This window comes from Lytechinus pictus, chromosome 14, assembly GCF_037042905.1.
Source record: "Lytechinus pictus isolate F3 Inbred chromosome 14, Lp3.0, whole genome shotgun sequence".
Taxonomy (NCBI): domain Eukaryota; kingdom Metazoa; phylum Echinodermata; class Echinoidea; order Temnopleuroida; family Toxopneustidae; genus Lytechinus; species Lytechinus pictus.
The window spans coordinates 18,462,188-18,482,519 of NC_087258.1; the positions used below are offsets into that span (position 1 = coordinate 18,462,188).

Here is a 20,332-nt window from a genome sequence, read left to right on the forward strand (position 1 = left end):
GGGGCGGAGCCCCCAGAACTTCTTGATATCAACCTCGCAGATTGCCGCTATTTTAATCAAATCGCGGGTATATACAGAATATAGCTTTTACACAACACATTTATCCAACCCAGTTGAACCAAATAGGCTATTTTGAGGGGGCAAAACATAAAAATATGGGAAAGTTTGTAAAAAGTCGCCAGCGAGCAAAATGAGCTGGAAAAAAATTGCCTATTGAAATAATTAAATTCCAATTATGTGATAGATTTTTCCCTATATATTCAGCAAATAACACAATTCATTGTTTCCATTTATTTCATTATACGTTGTCTCCTACAATTTCTTTCATTTTCTATTGGGTGTGGAACCAAGACCCCCGCGCCTGTACGCCAGTGATTGAACGTAAAGCTTAATGTAGGAAGGGTCCCTACAGGGGGGGGGGGGGGGGCGTTATAGAGCCATTTGAAGGTTATAGATGAAGAGCCCCTACTGCGTAGGGTCTGGGGCAAAGCACTGGTAGCTTATTTGCATAAATTTAGCAAGCTTATAGCACGATGTTGTATGCAGTCCATCTTTCTTCCCGCTCTTTATTTTCTATCCTCGGCAGCCCGCTCGTGTTATTTAGTTGTTTTCTTGTCCCTTTTCTTTGTTTTCCAATTTAGCCTTTGACTAATTCCATTCTACCTTCATTTCCCGCTATTGTTTGCCATTTTGTCTTCTTTTAATTTATTTCCCATCATGCTATTGCATTACACAGGCCTATTTCGGAATAATTTGTTCTTTCCCAAATGTTCTTCTTTCATTCCTTTTCCATTAAAAAAATTCTTCGTTTTCTTTTCCCTTTCCCTTTATTTTCTCCTTTCATTTTTGCCTTTCCTTTCTTTCTCCCTCCCTTTTCTTTTTTCCCCGTTTTTTTTCCCCGGTGAAATCCGCCAGGGGGCAGCTGCCCCCCCCTGCCACCCCACCTGTTACGCCACTGTTGTTATTGTAAGCCTAAGGTGTATGCTGAGAAACAACCACACAATCTATGTATCTTTTATCTGATCACAATTTAAATGACCTATCAGTATTTGAAACATATTGTTTTCGATAGGATAAGGTTGTAATGCATACGTATTACAGCTAAATTCATTTGTATCTAAGTTACGAGCGTCACTTCTTATTTAAGGGGAGCCACCCCCCCCCCCCCCCCGATAACCACACCTGATTTGAAATCTGCGTTAGATATCTACATACTCTACTTGAAACTTGTATGGTTCGATGCCCGGATGAATGGTGATGGATTTAGAATGATGTTCAAAGCGCAGCATGATCATCGGTATTAAAACTGGAACCTAAGAGGATTCGATATTGATATCACGAACGGTTACATCGACACCCCGCTACCTGTCCTCGTCCCTCGTATCCTGCCCCCCTTCCTCACGCATTACCCCCTTCTCCGCTGAGTCATTCCCAAAATGGCCCAAACGTCGCCGGCGGACGTGGCGAATTTGGGAGCGGAGAGGCGGTAACTAGGAGAGGAAGCAGCGGGGCGAGAAGTCGTGAACTCGTCATCAGTTCGGCCTCTGTATAATACGATCGAGGTTTTGGATTTATCCACGAGTTAGCCCTCCAGCTCTCGTGTCCTTTAAAAAGAGAACACGCACACACTCCCAGGGACTTCCCGTGTGAAAGTGAACTCACGACTAGCCTTTGACTGGTTTTCGGTCTCACTTTTAAATAGGCCTATACTCACTTTCACTGGCGTAAAGATGGGTGCTTAGGGTCCATGACCACCCCGAACCCCCCCCCCAAAAAAAAAATAATAATAATAATCTCACGACCAAGAAAAACGGAGTAAAACAAAGAAAGTGGAAGGAAAAGGAGTGAAATATGACATTATTTTCTAAATTATTATGTCGAAATCTATCACAACGTACATTAGGGTTTTGTATTAAACAGTTATTTTTTCTCGCTCGCTTTGCTCTCAGCCTTTTAGAATTTTTGTCTGATAAGCCATGTCTGACCCCTCAATTTTTTTTTTGGGGGGGCTTATTACGCTACTGCTCCCATTTAGAAAAATGCCAACCAAATCAGCTGATCAAGTTGCCTACCTAAGCATTCTACATTAATTTTTGTCGCTAAAAGTTCATAAAACCAACAATTCCACTTATTGACATATTTTTATATTTGGTATCGTAAAAATCCTACATCCTACGGGCACGTCATTCATTTCTTTTCCGAGTAATTAATCTTATGTTTTCATGTATATGTCCAGTGGCACAGGCAGACAGGGGGCGCTTTCCCCTCCCCTCTCTCCAAAATTTGGGAAAATTAATCCAAACTGACCTTTCGTATATCGTTTTTTCATTATCGTTGTTTGAAAGTTTTTATTGCTAGCAATTGCATTTTAGGATGTGCCGACCACTTTCTCTCTTGTCGGAAAAGTCAAGGCATTTAAAATCAAATAAAGAAGCAATTGAAAAAAAAACTGAGAGAGAGAGAAAAAAAAACCAATGAGGTCCGAATGAAAGCCTCATCATCGACCCTCTCTTTCCATCTCCCCTTCTCTTCACTTCACTTCTGTCTCATTTTCTTCCTCCATCTGTCTACCTGGTTCATTGCCCGCTCTCACTCAATTTTCTCTCTCATATTGGGGCACAATGCCAACCCGCATGCCCAAAATTAAAATGGTCTAAAATCTTATGTCCCGTATACAGGTGCGTGGGGGGGGGGGGGGGGGGGGGGGAGGAGAGAGAGGGAGAGGATGGGGGGGGGGGGGCAAAGAGTTGAAATTTCTCTGTCTTTTAATTACTTTTGATTTCTACTAAGGCGATGGTATACTGGATCGAGCTCCCATGCATTAATATGCTTAAATCAATAATAAATCGTGTAAATGGATGAAACTACACCTAATTTTGATATCTTAAAACTACCAAGAAATAATTGTGTGTTGTCAGGTTGAGTTTCTGAACCTGACAAAGTTATGAATGCCATTGTATACACGTCTAGACGTGCAAACAAAATAAATTTATGTATTTCGCAACAGCTCAAAATTTCCGCCTTTCCTCTTGGTTTTAATAAGTTTTAGTGTGACTTCCTGGAGGAAAAGCAAACGACTCGAATACTAATTTATTGTTCCCAATCGTCTTGTGTAATTGTATCATATTGTTTAATTGACTTTATTCATGAAGGAAGTTTAATATGAAAAGATGGACGCCGACCCATTGCCTGATATAGCAGTACGAGAAGATATTCACCTTCATAATACTTGTAGCGCAAAAAGGGACCACAAATAATAATAGCTCCATAAAAGAATAACAATTAATTATGCACAAATCAACTCTGCCGATTTTTCTTTCCATTTCGTTTTTGTAATTCGTTAATTTGTAAATTCATCGTGTTTCGTCGATATTCATACGGTTTCTTTTTCCTGCTGGAAAATCATGTAGATTTTCAACACTTTAGTGATTGCCCCCTTTAATTCCACTCTCCACTATTTACGAGTATTTGGGGGTGACGAGAAATATATACTCCTGTATTGTGAATTCCCTCCCCTTATTTCTATGAAGATTTTGGCTTAGGGTTGTAAAATTCACTGGCCGGCCCGATTTGGCTTATTTTGGTTGATTGTTTTGAAGTTTCTCGTATTATGTAGCTTTCCACTGTTGAAGTTTTACTGTAGTCCCACGTGCGGAAACAAGCCTCGCCTCTATGACGTCAGTCGTCGCGGAGCGAGCGGAAACTTGGTATTATCTACGTTGGCCTTATCGAGTCCACGCAAACCTCTGTGGGGCGACCAGTCTGCAAACCCCCTCCCCTAACGGGCGGCTAACATTATTCAACAGGCATACCCCCCTACTGCCCTTTCATCATCCTACCCCTCTCTGATCATGCCGAATGTGGGCTCAAAGGATCTTGGCATACGACTGGAAATTGGAATCTCGCCCCTCCCCCTGGTCTCCCTCTCCCCGCACCCCTCTCCCTTTCTCCAGCCCTCTCTCACTATTTATCCACTCTCTCTTCTTCCTCACCCCCTTTATCATTGATATCTCCCCCCTTCAAGGTAAAAAGCCAATTACTTCTCCAAATTCGAGTAAAATACAGGTTTCGACACAACAGGTCCCACGTTGTGCGTTCCGATCGCTGTTCATTTGCATTATCGAGAAACAGTAAACTTTTTTCTTCAGGCACGTGACCCGGTAATGGCGGTCAGGTTAAATTTCCGTCGATTTCCGTTCGTTTCTGCATGCAGTATAATAGCTTCCTTTGGCGTGGGTTTGGGACGGCTAAGCATGGTCAAAAGAGCTCGAATAAGAAAATGACGTCACTTTGGAGAAAGAAAATGGCAGACAAATCCAATTCCAAAGGCCGTACGCGACATAAGGGACAAGGGGCAGTTGCCCCCCCCCCCTCCCCGAAATTTTGAAAACTTACAGTGCATTATTTACACTGAAAATTCTCACGAAATTCACCAAAAGTATTGCACAGTCCTTTTGTTTTGCTTTTGAAAATGCAAAAGTGCCCCCTAGCCAAGCTCGGTCCCTTCGCTCCCTCGCATTTGATTTTTTTTCAAAGTTTGTAAGCGTCTTGCCCCGAGGCTCTGAGTGAAGGAAAAATACATAGACGTGAAGGATTATTATTTTGTAGCCGTCTCAGAGTTTGTTTTCTCGAAAAACAATGATTTAGGCCCTCCTCATAATAAGCTTCATGATCTCTTTTTGGTAGCATGATATAGGGCATCAGCTTAAAAGACTCATCGGCATATTCCGCCGTCCGTTCCATAAAACTTCTTATAATAACGAATTTGCAATAACAGTTAAAAGCTACTGATGTAATCATTCAATCTCATTAATGGCTGATAGTAAATTTGTTATGTTTGTGTATTGTTATCATAACAAGTCTTTATGAAAATGGACCCTAATATTCTATATTTTGTGAAAATATTAGTCATATTTTGACCCTTTACATTAAAAAAAATCTTATTCTAAAAAGGTGGTGCCGACGAAATCTTGACTCAGGAGTCATAAGGAAAAGTTCATCATCATCATCATTCTATACCAAACTCCAGTATGGGAGATCCTGAAGGGTCAAACGATACCGAAAAGCAAAATGGAAATGACACTGCTTCGCAGACACCGACGAAACCAAACCCGGTGAACATGGTGAAAGTCAAAATCGAAGTTGACGACGACGATGATGACCACGAAAGGGGTGTCGGGGTTGACGTCGAGAATAGCCGACAGAAAGACTTGAAAGCGATGCTGACGTCGGATGCGAAGACGAGATCGATTCCGAAGAGGGAGACGGATGATGCTGTCGGCAATGTCGGACGAGTTAGTACTCGAAGGAATTCGGACAATGCAGCAGGAGACAATGGAATCATTGATTCAGCAGGTGCGATAGAGAACGAAGAAAATGGATCGGACGATCTTAATCATGATCGATATTCACCGTTCGATGGGATGGTAAGTTTTTATAAATTTCGTTTTTATTGAAATGGAATCTTCATCGGTTTTTTTTCTCTGTCTGTCTCTCTTCCTCTCTTTTATTGGGGGGGGGGGGGGGGGGGTTACGTAGCCTATAATGGCTTACTCTAGTCGTCTCGCCTGCTCAGCAGAGCAAGATTATATTAGTTGCCGCTTTTCTGATGGCAACGGCGCGCGTCGTCAACATTTAAATTTTTAAGTTTTTGAAATGTCACCATAAACTTAGTAATTATAGGAAGTATTTCATGAAATTTAGACATAGGGGTAATCAAGTACTACTTCACCTCCTGCTCGAGTAGTACCAAGTCATGTGACCAAGATCAATGGTCATTTATAGGGTCAATTAACTAATCAACATCCGAAATATTAACCAAGGTTAAGTTTTTGAAATGTCATCATAACTTTGAAAGTATGACTCTAGTTCATGAAACTTGGACATAAGAATAATCAAGTACGATTGTCTTGTATGGGTTTCAGGTCACATGATTATGGTCAAAGGTCATTTAGGGTGAATGAGCTATGATCATGTTGGTGGTATTTATTGAAATGTCGTCATGACTTTGAAAGTTTATGGATCTAGTTGATGAAACGTGGACATATAAGGATAATTAAGTATCACGGATCGTCTTACACGAGTCTTAGGTAACACACGTATCTTATCATGAATGGTAATTATATTGTGAAAAGAAAATTATTCATATTAGTAGTATTCAAAGTCAGCAGTGCTGCTACATTGCATCGCGTTATGCAGGCGAGACTGCCAGAGGCGTTCCACTTGTTTATTGTCTATACGCCGCAATCTGCTTTTTTTGTCAATGGGCGGTTCGTTGCACCTCACGTTTTGCGAGTTTAAAAAAAAGAAAGAAAAAAAAGTTAACAAAAGGGGGAGCAATCCTCCAAACGAATATCATAGTCAAATTTTCATTATCACTTAGTAATAGAAGGGGAAGGAGACACCCTCGTCTATATGCCCCGAATCATTGCGGCTCATTCCGAAGAATAGATTGGTTCGGCTGACCGGCTCGCTCAGAGCAGGATCCAGACAGGATCAGGGGGATATGGTGGACATTGGACAAACAAAAAACGTAAGATCGACGACACAGCTTTGACAAATTTCTTTCAAAATTAGATTTAACAAAAGTAGCTAGATGATTATGATAGTTATGTTGGTGGGGCATAGTCTGCACCGGAGTCGGCACTAGAAGCTGCAAAGGAATAATAACAGTAATAACAATGGCATAGATCAAGGACAATTTACCTAGGCTAGGGTAGGCCTATAGTCACTTCAGTTTGTAATAAATGTTCTTCCAGCGGGCCCTGCAATAAATATTATCAACGCACCCGACTGCTTTAGCTGGGCTGCCTAACTAGGCGCTCAAGCACTGAAGGATTTTTTTCCCTATCGGATCCCATTCACGTCACCTGGGGGCCGTTTCATAAAGCTGTTCGTAAATTAAGAGCAACTTTAATAACGACTGGTGAACCTTTCTTACGCGCTAAGCCATTGCCAGTCAACATTTTGATGTATACAATACAGGAAAGGATCACCAGTCGTTCTTAAAGTCCCTCTTAACTTACGAACAGCTTTATGAAACGCCCACCTGGGTAATTGAGTGCAGCACAATGTGAGTAAATTTCTTGCTGTTCAAAGGAAAACATGACTATTCTAGGCTTGGAATCGAACCCACGTCCTTAAAGACGAGAGTCATTACCACTGGACCAGGACGCCCCCACACAACGGGCTCTAACCTAAAATAGAAGTAGAGTACACCCCTTCCGAGGGGCCCTCTCCGTCCGTACCCCAAGCATGACACACGACACGCCAACTTCGCCCTACATTTTGTAGCGATGACGTGACGTAATCTATAAAAATAGCGACATTACTCATCATCGTTTCCGGCTTTGCTTATACTGCGTTAGCGCTCAATTTTGCGCATGTCTATGGCGCATACACGCGCTGCGCTTGACTACGCTGTCGTACGATTGATACGCATATGACGCGCATGAGAGTGCGAATATCCTGCGTATGTGTGCGTACGTCAGCATGGAGCGCATGGGATGCGCAGTCCGTCGAATGTTAAGCAGACATTTTAACATTAACAAAGCTTGGCGATTAACGTTACGGTTAGATCTATTCCAGAATGATGCCGAACGGGATGATGCGAATGCAAATGCCAGATGGCATGTTTATGATGATGCCAGAACAAGGTCAAGGACCCGGAGGAGGACCTATGATGGCCCCGATACCAATGCCAATGGGCATGCCAATGCCAATGGCCCCGCCGCCCATGGGATTGGGAATGCCAATGCAGCAGGTGGCCGCTTCTTGCCCGGACCCACCCCCACGGGCGGCCGATGTGAATGTTACTGAGGGTAGCGCACCTCCTGCTTCCACGACCATGGTGTGGTCCACGGGAACTGTCTCAAACGATAACGATGTGCAAGAGAATGTTTCTGGCGCTGCTGTCGCTTATTACACTGCTGAAATGAAGGTAGGACAAGTCAACTAGGCCTAGACTCTAGATCTAGCTTAGATTTTTTAGAACTAGACTCTAGGTCTAGAGTCTAGAGACTCCAGACCTAAAAAGTTTCTGGCCAGGCCTAAGTTAAGTTAGGTTCTACGTAGATCTAACTTAATCTTAGATTAATCTAGATCTAGCTAACGTTAGGTCTTGATCAAAATCTATTTTAATAGTCTAAGTAAACGTTAAACTAAAGGCCTAGATCAATCATATCATAGATCTACACCAACGTTAAGCCCAATCTAAATTTACTTTTTATCAAAGTAGGCCTAGAGTCTAGACCCTTTATACTATACTATATAGATCTCTACATGTATGATGGGGTGTCCAAACTTCGCGCACTTTTCAAAAATATTCATCAGGCTGATTTTTTTTCACAAAATATTCATAATTCATACAAAAAGAATTCAAGAAATAGTTACCACATTGACGGCAAGATCGTAAAGTATAAAATCATGGACGAAAATGTGAAGTAGGTCAAGGGCTTTCGCCGGTATCGCGATCTCAAAATTCTATTCCGATCGGCGAATGCGCGCTGTGCTGGAAAACCGTTCAGAAAAAGTGTGACCTAACTTCGCGGACCAAAGTTTTTGTGGAGATTTAAACAGAAACTCAAGCTGAAAAAGTGAAAAATTTACATCAGATTGATGGCAAAATGCTATAGAATCGGTTAGTACCATATTTAACTCACATTTTTGATGATTTATGCTTGCAAAATGGTGATATCGTGATGCTTGTTGAGAATATCAGATTTCTTCAAAACGGGCGCTAACGGCGACAAATTTGCCGATCTTTTGCCAATATTTTCATGAATACTGAACTCATCCTAAGGAAACTTACACTAAAGGGTAATTTTAGGTCGCTTTTCACGTTGGTGATGTCAGATTTTAAGGATATTGGCTAGTTTTTTAGATAATGACCGTCCGCGAAGTATGGACACGCGCGAAGTTTGGACTCACTGCCATAGATCTAACTTGTTCAGTCATGTAAGTGAGATAAACTTTTTTAAGCGACAAAATGTTAGTTAGGTCTACCGTTATAAAAGAAAGCTTAAATGTCCTATTATACTAAAACAAAAATAGAATCTACCAGTTACCACCCAAAAAACAAAAACCGACAAAGAAAGTTAACCTTCTCACTCTAAAATTTTTGGTTCATCACCTACATATAGCTATGAGTATGATCCAGTCTAATGATTATGATGATGAGATGATGATGATGTGATAATGAGATGAGATGATGATGATGGTGATGATAATGATGATGAGATGATGATGACGATGATGATGTGATAATGAGATGAGATGATGATGATGGTGATGATGATGATAATGATGATGAGATGGTGATGAGATTAGATGATGATGATGATGAGGTGAGATGATGAGATGAGATGATGATGATGATATGAGATAATGATGGTAATGATGATGGTGAGATGGTGATGAGATGATGATGAACTGAGATGATGAACTGAGATGATGATGATATGAGATGACGATGATGATTCTGATGATGATGATGAAAATGATGATGACCTGTGGAGGCTGTGGTTATGATTAAGATCCACATCTTTCAAAATGCATCACCGATGAAGTAAAATTATTCGCACAGTCAGAGGGGTAAAAATAATATAAAGACGCGACGAAAATAATTAGGTCTGATTGCCTCTGTACGATACAAATGAAATAACCATGATACATGGAGATCTAACAACAAATGATAATTATCACCAAAACCAAATGAACATCAACAAACATCAAAACAAAACATGAAAAAAAAAAACAATCACACGAGCAAAAAAACTAAAAATTAAAAAACAAAAAATAAAGAACCGTAAGAACGAATATTAAATGAGATTATTTATTTTTGTTTAGAGTGGTGTTTGGAAAAACCTGAAAATGCGCTTTATCAAATATCTTCTGGGTTGAATTGGACGGGATGAAAAAGTGGAAAAATTGAGATTTGGGAGAAATACAGTAACAGTTATAGCAGTATAGAGCGCAGTACTGTCTCACTCAACTGCATGCGCTTTGATACTTGGTATCATATACCCAGCCCGGAGCTGAGCCGCCTTGTCGGCGCTAAAGCGTCAAGGAATAAATTCTACCGGGTACCAATTCACCTCACCTGGGTCGAGTGCAGTACAATGTGGGTAAATTTCTCGCTCAAGAAAAACACGCCATGGCTGGGATTCGAACCCACGTCCCTCTGATCGAGTTGTAACCACTAGACAACCACGCCCCCATTAAAAGAAAAGAGTTGTAATGTATTCAAATCAAGCCAGATCATAACCACGATAACATATTTAAAATTCTAAAAGTATTCCTTGATAAACTTTTCTGTATGATTATATTTTGGATTTAATCTTTAAAAAATCTGAAACAAAAATGATCACAAGTCCAGATATCTGCTATTTTGTACTCCCTGTTTTATGTATACAGTGTGAAAACTCCGAGAGCGATTTCTTTAGCCCGATCCAGGACCAGAGCGGCAACGTGATACTAGAAGTGGCCTGTGGATCAAACAATGCCTTACTTTACGTCAATAAGCTCTGTCAGGGATCCAAGGGGCAATGCATTTTCTTCGAGGTAAGTTCATCTTTAAGATACAGTGGTGCTAAGAAGTTAGTGAACCACACCAGGGCCCCGTTGCATAAAAGTTTCTATTATGCTAACTTTGCCATCCAATGGTAACCAGTCAGACTGCAGGTCCCAAGAAAGTGGCTTCTTTCATCCAAGTGATATTCATGACTTGAGATGTTTTGCATATTTAATGAGCTTGATGCGGACCAAAACACCTCTTTTCATTCGGTCATTGCTGCTCTAATTATGCATCGAATTTCATGAATTTGGTACCATTGTAAAGAAGAAGAATCATTCTTTCAGGTCATGTGTTTGGATTTATTCAACGATTTTGTAATATAGGTTAAATTTTTGATCTAAAATATGCTATAAAATAAATATTTTCACCTGACAAAAGCTGCTATTTTCACACTTTATTTTTGTTTGAGCCCAAATGATTTTTATATCATGATAAAGCTGAATATGTATGCTTTAAAATGATATAGGTTTCAAAATAAGAATTGGTTTAATCGGGTCAAGATCACACTTTTCATTTGCCAAGTACATAAAACAGCTTGAAAACAAGTATACTGCACTCTGATTGGTCAAAAAGACCACACAATGGCAAATTCCAACGGTTCCAGTGCCTGGGTTCGTGGGAAGGTCACACTTCCCATGTGGTAATCTCCTCAAATACCCCGCGCCTGTTGTTCTGTGAACCTTATCCAGCCAATCAGAACTCTGGATTTCATGCAAGTACAACATTTCAGAAATCTCGTCTTGTACCTTGGTGGGAAAAGTGTGATCTTGACCCGATTAAAAGGTGCCGCATATCAAGTGTGGCATCGTGAGAAAGTACAGAAGTTCAGCTTTATGGTGATATAGATATCATTGAGGCTCAAAATAAAAAGTTTTGCACAATTTGCAAAAGAAAACAGAGGAAGAAAATTCAGTTTTGAGGCACAATTTCAGGCCAAAATTTTACTTATTTAACAAAATATTGTATACAAAACAAATGACCAATATGAAAGAGTAACTTTTACTCTATCTGATGGTGCAATAATATTTAATTTAACTTGAGGTTAAAACAGGTAAATTCTTAGAGAAAGAAAATCTCACGAATCACGAGATTTTGCAAGGAGGAGGATTCAGCCACGAGATGATTTGGATGAATCTGGCCTTTTTGCTCATTAAGCATAGGGACCTGCGGTCTGACTGTAACTTGCATGGAATCCTTGATTCTGATTGGCTGTTGATCATCGTTACCATGGTAGTTACCATTGGATGGCAAAGTTACCACATTGGTAACTTTTATGCAACGGGGCCCAGAAAATGAACATATTTGAAAGTGTTCTAGTTCTGTCATCTTTTAGATATTTACATGTAACTGTGGAATCAGGTGATAAGGTGATAAAATATTACATTCAATTTCAATAAAGTTTGTTTCTCAAGGCTCGCCGGCCTATTGTAGAGTCGTTGTCTACATTCAACACTAAGCATGAAGGAGTGCATTTTCTTGTGGGGTTCACTAACTTTTTAGCATTTTAGCACCACTGTAATGTTAATGATTCAACGCTTAGAAAATATTCTTGGCCTTCAATTTTGTTTTGAGGAATCAAAACGATGACCCTTGTATTCCCCTTCATGAATTATTATATATGGAATCAATTCATTCTATTTTTACTTGTTTTACATTTTATTTTATCATCATTATTATGATGATGATTTAATAAATATTTAATACATATATATAATAATTTGAATGAGGGAGGGGGTGAGGATATAACACAGGCCCACGCACTAGCGTACCTACGGGGGGGGGGGGGGCAGGGGGGGCACTCTGCCCCCCCTGACGAGTCAAAACCCATGCAAAAACGTATATTTGCCCCCCCTGACGAGCTTGAAGAAGACCTTTTTTTTTTTTTTTTTTGCTTGTCAATTTTTTTCTGGTACAAAATCCTTTATTTGTGATCGAAGACCTTTTTTTTTTTTTTTTTTTTTTTGCTTGTCAAGTTTTTTGGCGGACGGTTTTGCCCCCCCCCCCCCTGTGGAAAATCCTAGGTACGCCACTGGGCCCACGTAAAAACCAAAACAAAGTATTTAAGATATGGAACACTTTGCTCATTCTTTGGTAATTCCTTTTAAAAGCCTATTTATCAAATCATGGACCCATGGTTTCGGTTACATTTATTTCTATTATTGGAGAGTTCTGCTTCCAGACTCTTATATTTATAAAAATTGGTTACCATTTTAGATGGTTCATGAACGGACTGTATATTATGGTGACGGAAAGCGTTCCTTATTTCTGTTTAAAAGTTTATTCTGATTTCAACATTTCTCACTCCAGGTGGGTGTTTCATAAAGCTGTTCGTAAGTTAAGAGCGACTTTAAGAACGACTGGTGATCCTTTCTTGTGGTAAGCGGTATATTCATTGGTGATGGTTATGCGCGTAAGAAAGGTTCACCAGTCGTTCTTAAAGTCGCTCTTAACTTACGAACAGCTTTATGAAACACCCACCCGAAGTAGTAATGGTAATAATATGAAAAATAATATTGATAATAATGATGAAGGTGATAAAAATAATAATAATAATAACAATAAACTGAACAATAATAATAATAGTAATGACAATATTTAGTAATGATAATAATAAAATTATAATAGGAATACTAATATTATTAATGATGATAATACTACTAATAATAAATTATAAAGCTCCAAATCCATTATGCAGAGTGCTCTAAGTGCATAGAGAATTGAAAAGAAAACAGAAAAGCTTTGGGCACACTTAAAATATTTAATAGAGATACACGTTTTGATGTCTTCGGGAAGGCTATTCCACGAAATCAATACTTCTATTTTCATTTCCCATATTCTTCCTGGAGGGAAAAGGTTGTAAGGCCGTAGTCGTGTTAGTATTTTTTTGAAATTATTTTACAGAAGCTCTAGTGGCAATCCATTTCCTTGTGTGAAGCTTTTACTATTTCCGATTAATAACAGTTATTTCGGTAATACTGCGGTCTGGTAACAGTATTGGAAAATTTAATTGTGTATAGGCCTATAAGCTCTGCCGGGATCCAAAGGAAACTGCATTTGTTTAGGTAAGACATATTTCAGAAAAATTGTTTGGCCTTGTTTGAGGTATCAAAAGAGGGCGATTTTATTGGCCTCCATTTTATTACTTTTATTGTTATCACAATTGTTATCATCATCACTATAACTTTTTGAATTATTTATTAATCTATTGCCATTTTGTTTAACTTCTGAATCTTTCAAGAAAACGCATCAAAATTTCTGTTCAATTCTTTTTAATTTCTTTTAAGCGCGTTTATCACTCTACAGAGTGGATTTGGCGCGATATAAGTCCATTATTTTTATTACCATCATTCTGAACCTCGCGTTTATTTACAAATCACGTCTTCTTTATATGTCCAGGAGCGGTGGTACACGCCCAACGAGTTCCAGTTTATCAGCGGGAGAGAGACGGCGAAGGATTGGAAGAGGAGCATCCGACATCGCGGCAAGAGTTTAAAGATTCTGATGGGGCGTGGTCTTCTGATGGCTCATCCGCTCATGTGCGAGTGCGACACATGCCGACTTAATTTCGCTTCTGTAAGTAGTTCGTATGATACACACACACACACACTCTGGTCCGTATTCTGAACTCAGCTTCAGTTTAAACTCTGGTCTAAAGTTGTGGTTCATTCAAGTATGGATAGCCCCTTGCGACACGAATCACAAATCACTAACAGTACGGGGGGCCGTTTCATAAAGCTGTTCGTAAGTTAAGAGCGACTTTAAGAACGACTGGTGATCCTTTATTGTGGTAAATGGTATATTCATTGGCGATTATTACGCGCGTAAGAAAGGTTCACCAGTCGTTCTTAAAGTCGCTCTTAACTTACGAACAGCTTTATGAAACACCCACCAGGTGTGTGTTTCATAAAGCTGTTCGTAAGTTAGAGTGACTTTAAGAACGACTGGTGATCCTTTCTTATGGTAAATGATATTCACCATTAATGTTCATTGGTGATTATTTAGCGCGTAAGAAAGGTTCACCAGTCGTTCTTAAAGTCGCTCTTAACTTACGAACAGCTTTATGAAACGGCCCCCAGGTTCGATTTTTCAGCTGATTTGTTACTCAGATCATTCATTTAACTCTCTGGGAATAATAACTAAATGACCCTTTCGCCATTATAAATGATGAAAGACCACGGTGAACGTCAGAAACATACAACGTTCATAAATATTGACTTTTCGGCTTCCCATAATTTAGCAAAGAATTAAACCATGCCCTCGTTAAATCGGACCTCAGAATGCGGGCCTACATTTCTAGTGCCCATGCGGCACGGTAAACAGAGTCTCCCATTCTGAGAACCTAAAAATAAATCAAGTACTTGGTTATTCAAGTTTCTTCCGTACAGTTTCCTACTAGATGTTTGTACAGTAACTGAGATTAGAAAAAAGGTTGCATTACTTAAAAGGAAATTCAGTCAGACAAAAATGTACACCTGAACAAGAAAACTCCTATTTGTTCGTGATGAAATTTCGTGAGGAAATCGACGAGCGAAAAAAAAAGAGTTAAGGATGTTCTTACTTTAAAACATGTCACATTGACAGTAAGTACCAACCTAAATATACAGGTAAAATTATTCATTACCCTTAACACAAACCAATCGTTCTATAGATTCGTCACAGCTATGGCAGGAATACATATACAATGTTAGACAATATCAATAATACGAAGTCTACATCTAACCTAGATTTCATAGGAGGAAAAAAAATATCAGAAGAGTTCACTTTTTTTTACCTAAATGAAATATGAATACATCGCCTCATAAAATCAGAGTAAAAGTCAACCCCCCCATTTCTTGTAATGCTTTATTGGGAGCCATATCCTTAGTACGATTTTTTGTAAGACAGAACTACCACCATATGCCTATATAATTCCTCTTTATGCGTTTAAAAAGGAATAGAAAGTTAAAGCTGTTTAGAAAATACACGAATATATTTTATCGGCCTAAAGGATAGGCCATTGCTGTTCACTTGTTTTATTTCCTTGTGTCGGACTGCATACTTTCGATGGGTCAAACAGCACTATTCATAGTCACGGAAAAAAATAATAAAATCACGGAACTGTAGCGAGAGCATGATAATGATGCATATATATACACACACAAGGAAATCACAAATATGTTATTCAGCGTAAATATGCAAATGACTTTGGATCTAAACGGAAATTTGTCGCAAAAACAAACGGAAATGATGCCGGTTGAGCGATTGAGTGAAAGAGAGTTCGAAAGCGCCAAGAGCGGAAACGAAGCGTGATGTGCGAGGGGCTATCCTCCATCTGGCGTAGTTCCCATAATCCAGTGCGCCGACAAGCGGAAACCTCACGACATCCGGTTTGGGTCATCGGTCATTGCAAATAAGAGAATGTATGTAAATAGACTAGACAGGATCTTATGTTGTGATCAACATAATACTATAGTGACCATTATTTTAGGGGTAATGAATAATTCATTTCATCTAATAAGACATGACAGTAGATTAAAAAAAAGCGAAATTGAAAGACGCTTATATACCCCATCCTCAGATGTCTAAAATATGTAAAAGGTTGATTAACTTGGGCTTATATTTTTTTAAGGTCGCATTTTTTCTACTACTACTACCACTACTACTACTACTAGTACTACTACTACTACTACTACTATAATACTACTACTACTACTATAATACTACTACTACTACTTCTTCTACTACTACTACTACTACTAATTCAAGAAATACTAATACCGCTGCTATTACAACAAGAACAACAACTATTACATGTACTACTAAAACTATCAGTACTAGTACTAATAATACTACGAATATTAATGATAATAATGTCCATGATTTCCGTTTGGTTTCGGAGAGACGGTGAAAAGGAGAACGCGAGAGAGAGAGAGAGAAAGAGAAGTTTAGATATATATAATTACAGAGATATACATGTATAGAGAGAGTGAGTGCCTTTGACGAATCAATCGTTATCGATGGATGGGATGAATCTGACCAAAAAATGAAATGTTAAGAGCGCCATCTATTTTTCATGTTTCTCAAAACAGCCACATCTGGGATATCGACATCAGCATTTATCTTTTCCCCTTCCCTCTCGTTCTCTACACATTAGAGCTCGCTCGCGTTCTAAAATCAGTATGACGAACTCAGAATAAAATGATATGCTTTTAGTTTGAGATATTTATTACCAGATTCAGGATATCTTTATTTTCCTGCATGGTTCATGATCAAATGACTGAAATTTCCATCTGCATTTATAGCATTTGCCCTGCGTGTATGTTTTAAAAACAACAACGCAACTTGCGATAACTTAGTTTAGTACCAATCAGGGGGCGGTTTCATTAACACTTAAAACTAGTGTATATTTGTCATCGTTGTAGTTTCCAATATGGAAACCTTGATTGTGATTGGCTGCTGAACTGCGTTGTCGTGGTAGTTGCCATAACTGCAAAGTTACAATTCTTGTAACCCTTAATGAAATAGGTCCCATAGCAGGAGGCACATTTAAGATTGATTCTATTGACATGGTTAAATATGCCCGTTTTTTGTTGCCGTAACTCCCGTAGGAACTCTGAAAAGCAGTTTTCCGCCGCATCAACCCCAAGCTGGTATATTATCAATTTTAGAGGAAAGATTTGAAGTCTGAGCAATCAGTCAGAGTGGCTAAGCTTACAAGACGACAGAAAATACTCCCGGGCCTTTGTTGAGGTTTAAAGTGGAGAAAATGGCCGAGCGGGAATTCGAACTCTCAACCTCTCAATCGTGAGTCCAATGCTCTCACCACTAGACCGCACAACCCCTTATTTGAAAAAGTAAGAAACAGTGATTGCGTGTCATTTGTGTGATCGTAATATCCAATCTTTCTCGTTCTATGTGCGTGTGTGTGAGGGAGGGTGTGTGTGTGCGTTCCAACTGGAGGAAGCGTCATAATTGCCGTGACGTACACAAAGATGTGTGAGTGGGTGTGTGAGTGCGTGTGTGTGAGAGGATGTGAGAATGCGTGGTGGTGAGGGAGAGGGTGTGTGTGTCCAACTTGAGGAAACGACATAATTACCGTGACATACTGTACACAACAATATTAAAGGCGAACAATAGACGCTAAGGAAATAAAACATTTACATAAGGAATGGAACGGTGGTACTTTCCATGCAGGCTTTACATGTGACTTGGAAAGAAAAACAATCCCGATGGAAGAGAGGTGAATTTTGTTAATTTGTGACAATTTTTGTAAAAAAACACCCACTTTGTTGAAATTCAGTGTCTTCTTTAGTCACAGGGGATGAAAAGGACATTACAATAATTTATTAGAATTGAGCACTCAGCGCGATAAATTGAGTGTATTTAAATCATCACATTTATAATAGCTATCTATATCAAAGAGGCAAAATTGGTGAAAGAAGTACTACATTATGTACGTATGCACTTCTTTCAAGAATGTTGTCTCTATCCACGATAGACGTGCCAATTGGCTATTACCGCAGGTATTTTGTACTTAGTTGGCTATTACTACAGATCATAGTGTCTATGTCACCCATTTCATGACGCAATCTATCCGTGTAGACTTGATGAGATTGTAATCAAGCAGGAGATGCAGCCATTTTAATCTATTAGCCTCCCTTGGAGGAAGGAGGCCCCCTATCACGAGGTTATCCGTCCCCTAGCTCAGCTCATCCCGTGTTCCTGTATGCACTACCGCTCCGCCAAATCATCCCAAAGACTTGACAAAGATATTGCTGAGCTTTAGACCCCCGCAATAGCCTCTTCTCCCTTTATTTCCAGGCTATCACAGAGAAACATCCCCAATCATCAACATTATCATCGTCCCGTTTAATAGCAGAGAAGAGAGACAGAGAGGGAAAGAGAGAGCGAGAGGGGAATAAAAAAAAATGGCGATAGAGTCTCACATCCTCTCCCCGCAACTCTCCCGGGGATTTCCTGCTGAGCCGCGGCCATCTGTAAGTGAATATGTGAGCGGAAGAACGTTCAGGAAGGAAACCGTCGGGGTAGGGCTGTCCAACTCGAGGGGTTTTCTTCTTCTCCTTACAACTCGGGGAGGAAAATCCGTCTAATTTGAAGTAAATTATCGAAAGCCTTGTTGCATTTGCACAGGATGAATAGTAAATACATTTTGACGCGGGTTCCTGTAGAGGAATGAGTGAGGGGACGCGGTCTTTGTGATGAGAAACAAATTGGTTTGCGTAATGACAATGTAGGAGGAAAGGAGAGAAAAAAGTGGACATATTATTTTGGCGCCGGGAACGAGCGCTGCATGGCCAAGGGAAAGGAACGATCTGTACATCCACTAATGTTGACAACAACTCATTTTGACGCCATTTTGAAGTCTATGTCTTTGTTTTACCGAACTACCAACTTGTAGATCTTTTATTCCATGATGTACCGCCACGGAATTACATCTATGTGATCATCGCTGATCTTGGAGAGTTTGACAATCCCAAGTAGATCTACTCTGATAGTAACTTATTTTTTCTGTCCACTTCATCTGTATATTTGCCCAGTGATTTCGAGAGGATGGTTTTGGTAAGAAATAAGCAGATGCAAACTTTGCTCTTTGGAGTCAAGCACCTACACGCAGGATATCTTTTGTCATGCATTATTGTTTCCGAAATACGTACATGAGTATTTATAAAGTGACGCCATTTTAGCAAGAAATGGTTTGTGTGTGGCAATGTGGCGTCCTGTGCAGAGCGTTTCGACGTTCTTCCGATATTTCATGTTGGATTCATTTCGGCTGCAACTTCTGTTTGCAGGTGCATGAATGCTTTAAGTGTCAGGTTATATTTTGTTTGTTAAAGGTGTTGAGGTGTAAGCGTTCCTGTATCATATGTTTATGGACAATTTTCAAGACTACGAAAGGCATTTGCCTCTCTTCTTGAGTAACAATACTCGATATAGACCAATTGCCTGAAGCCATGACCAAAAAAAAAAAAATCTTGCTAAAAGAGACAACTTCAGCTTGTAAAGCTCTTTTAATTCATAATCATTTTTTATTCCTGTTTTAGAAAGGATTGCGATCTGGTGATCGACGAGGGGCAATGACGACATCATCGTCCAGTTCGAACGGGTCGTCATCGATGGTTGACAGGTCGAGACTTCGACGTGTTACAGGGTACGTATGAGAGGTTTTGAGGGATTAAGAGTTGGAGGAGATGAGATGTGTAGGGGAGGGATGTCTTTACAGGCTGTACCTAGGATGTTAGCTTGGTTCGTCTCTGTCAACGTATACACATCCAAACGAGTTCTCGGATCCCACCCTGGATCAATTTTCACATACTCATCATCAATGGTAAAAACAAGATTTATATGACGAATTAGTCACGTTGACAATTAGCCAATCGAATTTCATGATGTCATTAGCTTTTAACAATTACATCAAGTTTTATGAAAAGAGACCCAGCCGCCCATGATCCATTTTCATAAACGTTAAGTCTGCAACTTAAATGTAGGTTAGCTGACCACCTTACCTGCGGTGAAACCCGTAGTTTTGACCGGATGAGAAACACTATGACTCAACTTTTATAACAATTTGTCACTGCAATAACAACTTTTATTGCAACTTGTCATCAATACCATTTAATGAAAACGGTCAATTCCGGAAGGTGTTGAGCTTGATTGAATAGTCATAATCATATCAGAGTAATCTGTGAACAGATGATCGAAATGGTGGTGGTGTTGATTTTTTACCCGATTGCTAAGAAAGCATGAATGCTTGTAAGCAAG

General features: G+C 39.6%; 1 protein-coding gene across 1 annotated transcript in view; it reads left to right on the forward strand.

Moving 5' to 3' along the window:
• Window positions 1-20,332, forward strand: part of LOC129275759 (uncharacterized) — a 32,422-nt gene that overhangs the window by 2,473 nt on the left and 9,617 nt on the right. Inside the window, exons 2-5 of the mRNA XM_064109110.1 lie at window positions 4,954-5,426; window positions 10,414-10,560; window positions 13,970-14,146; window positions 19,615-19,721. Coding sequence (XP_063965180.1) covers window positions 5,031-5,426; window positions 10,414-10,560; window positions 13,970-14,146; window positions 19,615-19,721 — 827 coding nt within the window. The 5' untranslated portion in view covers window positions 4,954-5,030. The remainder of the gene's footprint in view (window positions 1-4,953; window positions 5,427-10,413; window positions 10,561-13,969; window positions 14,147-19,614; window positions 19,722-20,332) is intronic.